Below are 9602 nucleotides of genomic sequence, written 5' to 3'. Positions count from 1 at the left end.
GGTGGAGCTTGCAGTGAGCTGAGATTCGGCCACTGCACTCCAGCCTGGGCGGCAGAGCGAGACTCCGTCTCAAAAAAAAAAAATAAAGATAAGAGCGGAATGAGCATGCCACTAATGAAGAAAAGGGGGTATTTTAACAGAATCAGTATTTTTCCCCATCCCATCTCCACTTGATATCAGTCAAAATGTACCATTGGCTGTTTGGTTAAAAAAATATATATATATATATACTTGTGCACATATACCAGTTACTTTATGTACAATAAAGGAATGGGGAAGGGGGAAATGAAAGAAGAGAGAAAACTATACTGTAGTAGTCAGGATGTGGTAGAACCAAATTGCAGTTTTCTATTTGAGAGTGTCATCTTGGTCTGTAAAGAACAGAGTTCTGGAGTGAAGTAGGAGGTTCCCTTTTTAGTAGACACCCCCTGTCTGCTGGTAGAACACATCAGTTGTATCTTCATCCTCCATTTCCAACTGAGGCGGTCTGTCTCTTTCATTGGTTGCCTGTCAAATTGGAATCTGATCTGTCTCATTGACCATCCCTATCATTCACAATAGGCTTTTCGTTAGTTTACTAAGTGATGTACGCCTCTTAATCCTAAACTGCACCGCAGAACCCTTCTGTCCGGCCACCTTCAAATTAATATGATCATTGTTCTCAGTCTTGATTCTTTCCTTGGGCTTTTTGTCTGCCATGGCAGGCGCCGGAGTCTCAGCTGCCGCTTCACAAAAGAGGTACCAAGTCTGCACCGAATGAGTACATAAGCAGCACCAGGAGTGGAAGAAGAAGGAGGCGGCAGCGGTGGATGAAGGAGACACTAATTTTGTTAGCTTTTTTTTTTTTTTTTAATAGAGACAGGGTCTTGCCATGTTCCCCAGGCTGGTCTTGAACTCCTGGGCTCTAGCAATTCTCCTGCCTCGGCCTCCCAAATTGCTGGGATTACAGGCATGAGCCATTGTGTCCGGGCCCTTCTATATTTAATTAACTGGGATCCAGTGGAGAATTTTCCATTGTCAATGTTTTGGTAACCCTGAAATACTGCTTTTATGTGAAGGGGAAGTAAACTGGTTGGCTCTTTCTCTCTATTTATCACAGAGTAATGAGTTGGTACTCTAGCAGTCTCCAAAGGTGACCAATGAATTTTTTCTCCTTGTGTATTACGATGAACTGATCGGTGTTAATATACACGTAGTCATATTTTTTTTTTTATTGATATATCTCTTAAGTCTTTCACATGCTCTCTCTCTCTCTCTCTCTCTCATTTTGATACTCAAATTTCTCCCCAAGAACAGTAGGAGCCTCTTCAGGTTTGCGCCTGTGCCTGACATCTAACTGGCCACCGTCCTGTAATTTCCTCCTTCCGCTTCCTGCCCACCTCATTGTCACCACCATGGGCCACAGCCACATCTCTTCTGCCTTTTTTGCCCATTCAGGAAAAAGCCAAACATTTGGAAACACGTATCTGGTCCTGTCTTTCTTTCATTTCGGTAGTTCTCCATGGCTGTCAGCATAAAGTCCGGGCCCTTGAATCTGGACTTCAGGGCTCATTGGATCTGGCCCTGGCCTCCTCCTCCGCCTCAGCAGCTGCCATCTTTTATCTGTATCGAGGCTGTGTGGCTCCTGGTCTGTAGTCCTGCCCTCCCTCTCCCAGGCCTTGCACACACTGTTTTCTCCATCTGTGTCACCTTCCCCCGTGGCTAACTTCACTTCATCCTAGGCCTTGGCTCAGGCCAGTGGTTCTCAATTTTGCCTGCACGTTACATCATCTAGGCAGCTTTAAGAAATTCCAGTGTCTGGGTTCCTCCCGAGACCGATTAAAACCTGAACGTCTGGGGTTGAGGTCAACTTTGCTTTTTTTTTTTTTTTTTGAGACAGAGTCTCGCACTGTTGCCCAGGCCAGAGTGCAGTGGCGTGATCTTGGCTCACTGCAAGCTCTGCCTCCTGGGTTCACGCCAGTCTCCTGCCTCAGTCTCCCGTGTAGCTGGGACTACAGGCACCCTCCACCATGCCCGGCTAAATTTTTTTTTTGTATTTTTAGTAGAGACGGGGTTTCACCATGTTAGCCAGGATGGTCTCGATCTCCTGACCTCGTGATCTGCCCGCCTCGGCCTCCCAAAGAACTTTGCTATTTTTAAAACCTTGCACAGGTGATTTTGCCATGCAGCCAAGATTGAGAAACACAGTTTGGGGTGTTTCTTCCTTTGAGAAACTTGCCCTTGCCCCTCCCCTCCACCCCACCTCGACCTCACTGTGTTAACCGTTAGGTTTCTTCCAGGCTAGATGGAAGCTTCATATGGGTTGTGGCCACATCTGTGTGGTTCTTGTCTGTGATTACTCAGCACGTAATAGGTGCTTGGTAATATTATATTTGTCAGTGAATGGTGGGGAGATATTTAGACTGCACTTTGAGGTCATTGGAGGGTAGAGATGGTGTCTCACCATGTATGGGACAAAGGCCAGATTCCATTGTCTCCCACCATCATTTTTTTCCAGCCTTATCTTCTGCTCCTCTGAACTCTTTCACTTAGGTGGATTTCAAACAGCTCTACCCTTTTCCCAATTCTACCAGAAGTTGCTTGACCTCCTTTCTACCTGTCTGATGAATGTTCCCACCTCATGGGCCACCTTTGAACTTAGAAAACTTGTGGGGAACCCTTATTTGACACTTAGCCATGTATACACTATGAGAATGTTTCCAAGAGCATCCATTGAGGCACCTGGTGTAAGAAATAATTTTTATATTTTTGTGAGTTTAGGAGACTTTTCCTTTGAACAGAAATTAAAGCCTTATTTACTAGAAGAATAAAGTGATGTTAAGTTGACACTTGCCCTTTTAAAAATGATTCCTAAATTAGTTATTTGTTTGTGTTTATTTAGCTTTATTGAGATGTAATTCACATACAGTAAAGCTCTCCATTTGCCCCTATGAATTCTTCTCTGAGTTGTTTAACTTCAGCTCCCCGGTTAGATTTCAGGCATGTGTGATGTAGGACTCATGCTGCCACAGCTGCTTCCAAATACAGCTTCAAGGGTAACCCCCAAAGCCACCATGGACTAGGATGCTACTGTGACTAAAGCTAGTATTGTGACCTTCAAAAGCCTAAAGATGCACAAGGAATCTGACCCATAATGGAGAGCACTAGTTAGATGGCTTCTTAAAACCCTGGTTCTATTGGCACCTGTGGCCTGTTGCTGCCTTATCCACCAGAGGGCAGTGTTCCACTCGGCTTAAAGTCGAACCCCAACCCCTACCACCCGTTGAGGTCATGCCTTTCAAAATCCTAGCATTTTAGCTCCTGAAGTGACCCAAAAACAGTGTTTCTTAAAATTTTGCTTGATAGAAATAAATCTTACATTGCAACCAAATATACGTGCATACATGTGCAACTCCACATATGTATATATAACAAAAGTTTTATAAAGTAATACTTTCCTATGTGTAATACACTCTTCTTTCTTTCTTTTTCTTTTTCTTTTTCTTTTTTTTTGTTTTTGAGATGGAGTCTCACTCTGTTGCCAGGCTGGAGTGCAATGGCATGATCTTGGCTCACTGCAACCTCCCCGGTTCAGGCGATTCTCCTGCCCCAACCTCCCGAGTAGCTGGGACTATAGGCGTGTGCCACCATGCCCAGCTAATTTTTTTATTTTTGGTAGAGATGGGGTTTCACTATGTTGGCCAGGATGGTCTTGATCCCTTGACCTCATGATCCACCCGCCTCAGCCTCCCAAAGTGCTGGGATTACAGGCGTGAGCCACCACACTTGGCCTCTATTTTCTTTCTTGCCCTTTTTTTTTTTTTTTGAGACAAGTGTCTTGCTCTGTCACCCAGGCTGCAGTGCAGTGGCATGAACATGGGTCGCTGCAGTCTCAACCTTCTGGGCTCAAGCAATCCTTCCACCTCAACCTCCCAAGTAGCTGAGACCATAAGTGTGTGCCACCATGCCTGATTTTTTTTTTTTTTTTTTGTAGAGATGAGGCCTTGCTGAGTTGCCTAGGCTGGTCTCGAACTCCTTAGCTCAAGCGATCCTCCAGACTTGGCCTCCCAAAGTGCTAGGATTACAGGCATAAGCAACTGTGCCTGCTATTCTTTGATTTTTATTTTTATTTATCTTATTATTATTTTTTTTTTGAGACAGAGTCTCGCTCTGTCGCCCAGGCTGGAGTGCACTGGCATGATCTCAGCTCACTGCAGCCTCTGCTTCCTGAGTTCAAGTGATTCTCGTGTCTCAGCCTCCCAAGTAGCTGGGATTACAGACGTGCACCACTATGCCTGGCTAATTTTTGCCTTTTTGGTGGAGATGGGGTTTCACCATGTTGGCCAGGCTGGTCTTGAACTCCTGACCTCAGGTGATCCACCTGCCTCGGCCTCCCAAAGTTCTGGGATTACAGGCGTGAGCCATCACGCCTGGACAATTCTTTCATTTTTAAAAGGTGCTTATTGCCACCAAAAATGAGTTGTTTATTCACAAATCAGGTCACCCCCCACAATTCGAAAAATATTGCCTTAAAGTTCTTTTAATCCAATACCCTGGATAGTTATGGATGAAGAGGGGTAGGGTTAGAGACGGACTTACCCAGGTCACTCTGGGATTCACGCAATACCTAGGATGGGGCGTCGGGGCTCTGGAGTTTTAACCCATTGCTTTTTGTCCTGTATTTTACACTTAGAATTTTCTTAATAGATCTTGGTTATCCCAGTGACGTTACTGTTGAGGTGCATCCAGTGCTCAGGCAGGTCACAGCAACAAGGGCGTGTGTGTGTATGTGTCCTCCAGCCCCATGAACAGCGCAGTGGAATATCATCTCAGCCACTGATTGTCAGCTCGGTGCTGGCCTCTAGAAGCTGAGCCTTATGGAATCCTGCCTGTGGATCCTCTTTGATAATTTCTCTTCCCTGAGTACCTCTGGTGGACCTGGCTTAGCAATGGTTTGTATGATAGCTCAGAAAACAAGCATGAAGTCCATCAGCACATTATATAAATTAAATAGGGAGAGAGTCACTTGCCACTGTCAAAAGATCGGCTTCTGAAATGCAGAAGGTGAGAGTTCTCATGTGACCCCATCCTTGCTCTGTAGAATGCCACCCGGAGGGTGTTTGAAATTGCCTATAGCCAGGACCGCTTCCTCAAGGATGGCCAGCCGTTTCGCTACATCTCAGGAAGCATTCACTACTCCCGCGTCCCCCGCTTCTACTGGAAGGACCGGCTGCTGAAGATGAAGATGGCTGGGCTGAACACCATCCAGACGTAAGTAGGAGGGCACATGGCTGTCACCTAGGCCAGAACACCCACTCTGGAGAGAGGGTACAACTGTGTTTCTCAGGGTGGCTATTTGGTTGCTCAGAAATGGGAACTAGTCCAGTGTGGTGTGCTGGGAGGGGCTTGTCATGAACCGGACTGGCCCTTTTTCAAATCATCAACTACTTCTTCCAGTCTTCAATTTTAATCATCAGAAGTCATTAAATAAATAGCTTAAAAAGGCAAAGGATGGGGGAAGCAAACAGAAGTAACAATGATTGAGCCCTTACCAGATCCAGGGTACTTTATACGAATGATTCCATGCCCTTGAGATAGGTATTATTGTTCCTGTTTATAGCTGGTGAAGCTGCAATTTGCCCAAGGCCATATCTTTGGCTAGTATTGGAAGGGAAGGGAAGGCATGCAGGCAGCTGTAGCGCAAGTATGGCTGTAGTCATACACAAAGATAGGCTAACAGGAGAAAAGCATCACAGATCTGTAAGTTTTATCTGACATGAGAGTCTTCAGAAAAGAAGAGCCAAGGAAAACTTTTTACACTTAGGTTCTATGAAAGGTTCTGACCTAGTGGTAGTAGACTGAAGCGGGAAACCCCACAAGGCCTGCCTCAACGGATACTTCTTGGCCTTTCTGGGTGGCATTCCTTCCTTCTGGGTATGGAGCAGGACCCCTCTGCAATGAGGGTCTAGAAGGGAGAAGGGAGAGGCGACCTTTCTAGGTTTCATGGCTTGCTTTGGGAGAGAGGGCTTCTAATTTCTATGACCCACACTGGGAGGAATTCTGGTTTGACTTGCTTCAGGGGAGAAGGAAGGGGTGGGAGACAGAAGAGCAGGAGAAGGTCAGAGAAAGAAGATGTGCTCCTAAGGCCTTCCAATCTCCTTTAGTTCAAAGGACTCAGCATGCCAAGGTGCCATACTTTGGGGTATTGTTTTCTGAGCCCCAATAACAGAATAAGCCTTGTGCTTAGGTAGATTTCTGAAACCCAGTTTGGCTTTGTGGTTCTGCTGGGGTAATTGTATAACTTCAGGGTATAGAATTATCCCAGCAGTTACCTCTCTGCATCTCTTCTGCTATTGCAAAGTAACTAACAGGGAAGAAAGTTGGTGTGGCTGGCCGCTCTGGCTTTTGCAGTGCTGATGTGGATTGCTGATAACTTTTCAAAGATCAAGAGTGAGAAAACCCAGAGGCAGATTCTGAAGATAGATAGTGAGGGAGAACCCACTCATTATTCTGGTTCTAAGGCCACTGGCAGAGTGAACCCAAGTTCACCTGTTTATAATTCTGACACTGAGTTCTGGAAGACCAAGACTGTTCCAGGGAACCCTGAAATCATGGGATCACACACACACAAAATGACACAAACCAGGGTCTTCAAAGAGAGCTTTGTGATGGTAATGGATGGCTTCATATTTAACTTTGTATCTGTCTGTCTGTGGGTAGACAGAGGAGCTGATCGAAGGTTTTGTCATTTTACCTCCTGCCACATGATTCCTGACAAAATCTTTTGTCAGAGGATCTGAGGATTGGAGTTTTTCCTACACTTACTAAAAATTATTTCTTCAAAAAATAAATGTGTCTCTTACTACTTTTCAGCAACGTATTTTTATTTTTCCTAAGCCTTACATGAGCATATATAATTTTTATTTTTATTTATCAAAACAGTTTTCTAGAGCTGGGGTCTTGCTCTGTCACCTGGCTGGAATGCAGTGGCTCAGTCATAGTTCACTGAAACCTTAAAGTGGGCTCAGGTGATCCTCCCACCTCAGCCTCCTGAGTAGTTGGGATTACAGGCACTGCTACCACACCAGCTAATTTTTTTGTTTTGTTTTGTTTTTAGAGATGAAGTTACACTATGTTTCCCATGGTGGTCTTCATCTCCGGGCCTCAAGCGATCCTACTGCTTTGGCCTCCCAGAGTGCGGGGATTACAGAAGTGAGCTACTGTGCCCAGCTATAATTGTTATGTAATAGGAATTAGTGCTGATATAATTCTGGAATTTTCTGTTGTTGTTGTTGCTTTTAAGAGGTGTCCCCACCAAGTTTGATTAGCTTGGGGAGCTGCTGTAAAAATTCATAACAAGGCCCCTCCCAAGAGGCTGCCAAATGGGAAGGTCTGTGTGTCCTGTGGTTTATGGTTCTACAAACAGTTTAGACATTTATGTAGGAGATCTGGATTTTTGAGCTCTTTCCCCTTTCACAGAGCACCTCAATTCAATTATTTATGCAAAATATAATTATAAAAAGCTAAAAACATGACTTACAAACAAATATATAATGGACATATATCAGAAATGTATTTAACTGGATAAAGAAAATGTGGTACATATATACCATGGAATACTACAAAATCACAAAAAAGAATGAGATGATGTCCTTTGCAGCAACCTGGATGCAGCTAGAGGCTATTATCCTGAGCAGACACAGGGATAGAAAACCAAATACTGCATGTTCTCACTTATAAGTGGTAGCTAAACTTCGAGTACATATGGACACAAAGAAGGGAACAATAGACAACGGGGCCGTGAGGGTGGAGGGTGGGAGGAGGGTGAATACCCCTATCGTGTACTAGGCATATTACCTGGGTGACTAAATAATCTGTACACCAAATGCCCATGACATGCAATTTACCTGTATAACAAACCTGCACATGTACCCCTGAACCTAAAATAAAAGTTTTGAAAAATTTATTTAACTTGTTACCGAGGAAACTAGCTATACGGTAAAGCCAATTCAAAGGAGAATTTGAGGAAGGGAGGTTTACAGCCAGTCAAGAAAGGCATGTTCAAATAAAGTTATCTTTAGAGATAAAACTGGTTAATATCATAAAGGGCAATGAATGAAAGAGTTACCTTTGGGGTTGTCTTCTCTGTATGACAATCATCATTTGTTTCTCTCCCAGGCAATAATCTACAAATTAATCTGTAACTTCAAAGTTCTTCCCTTAATCAATAGTAAATAGTAAGTCAAACAAAATATTTCCCTTGGAGAATGAAAGAAGCCTCAGTGGGCCCATTGGACAGTCCTCCATTATAACATGGAAAGGAAATGCAGTCACTGTTTTGCCTTATATCCAAATTCTGGATAATTTTTCTTTTCTTTTCTTTATTTGTTTTGACACAGGGTCTCTGTCATCTAGTCTGGAGTGCAGTGGCACAATCACAGCTCACTGCAGCTTCAACCTCCCGAGCTTAAGCAAACCTCCACCTCAAGCCTCCAGGGTAACTGGGACCACAGGCATGCACCCTGGCTAATTTTTTTGTGTTTTTTGTAGCGATAGGGTTTCACCATGTTGCCCAGGCTGGTGTCAAACTCCTGGGCTCTGCCCACCGTGGCTTCCCAAAGTGCTGGGATTAGAGGCCTGAGCCACGTGCCCAGCCTTGGATAATTTTTCTTCCAAAGCACCTTCTCCCTCTTATCCTTGTGTTAGCGATAATCCTCATGAGGCCCCTTCCCCACTCTTCCTTCTTGACTCTGCCAAGTATCCAGGAAGGGGCTGTGTGTATCTTGGCAGGTATGTGCCCTGGAACTTTCACGAGCCCTGGCCAGGACAGTACCAGTTTTCTGAGGACCATGATGTGGAATATTTTCTTCGGCTGGCTCACGAGCTAGGACTGCTGGTTATCCTGAGGCCCGGACCCTACATCTGTGCGGAGTGGGAAATGGTGAGTGTGGCTAGACTGGGTTCTGCCTGGTGTGTGAGTTGGCAGGCAGCAGCTCTGGGGCAAAGGGCATTAAGGCAGACCTGCATTCCAGAGAGCATGGGGCCTGGGACTGTACCCAACACAGGTGTCTTTTACCTTGGCAAGGTGCCCAGGCAGAGAGAAGCAGGCCGGGGTCAGGGCATGGGCTCTCCTCTTGGTAGTCACTCATATAACTCAGCTTGCTCGTCTGTAAGAAGCAGTTAATGGTGTCTTCTCTGTCTACCTCGCAGGTAGTTGTGAAACTAAATTGAACAATCTTTATGGAAAAGGCTTTGGTCCTCAAAACATTGCATTCATGCAGAGTGATCTTAATTGTACTACATTCCAATGTCTAATTTCCCTGCAAGTTATAAACCAAAAGGCCCAGCTCAAATACCTCTTGTCCCTTGAAGCTTTTATTCTTTTCCATAACTGCTAATAGTAATTTCTGTCTCCTCTGAGCTCCCTTCACAGAATGGACATTATAATGGCTTATTTTTCCTGACCTAGGGAGGATTACCTGCCTGGCTGCTAGAGAAAGAGGCTATTCTTCTCCGCTCTTCCGACCCAGGTAAGTTGTTACAGATGTCTTGAGAAGATTTATAAAAGCTTCAGGCCGTTGTGCACATGTACCCTAGAACTTAAATTATAATAATAATAAAAT

At 44.6% G+C, this 9602-nt stretch overlaps 1 protein-coding gene across 1 annotated transcript in view; it reads left to right on the top strand.

The window, feature by feature from the left end:
• Window positions 1–9602, top strand: part of GLB1 (galactosidase, beta 1) — a 121413-nt gene that overhangs the window by 20138 nt on the left and 91673 nt on the right. Inside the window, 3 exon segments of the mRNA XM_012001012.1 lie at window positions 5081–5250; window positions 8770–8920; window positions 9449–9509. Coding sequence (XP_011856402.1) covers window positions 5081–5250; window positions 8770–8920; window positions 9449–9509 — 382 coding nt within the window.

Source organism: Mandrillus leucophaeus, unplaced genomic scaffold (genome assembly GCF_000951045.1).
Source record: "Mandrillus leucophaeus isolate KB7577 unplaced genomic scaffold, Mleu.le_1.0 Scaffold646, whole genome shotgun sequence".
Taxonomy (NCBI): Eukaryota; Metazoa; Chordata; class Mammalia; order Primates; family Cercopithecidae; genus Mandrillus; species Mandrillus leucophaeus.
This window is presented reverse-complemented; position numbering and strand designations above follow the sequence as displayed.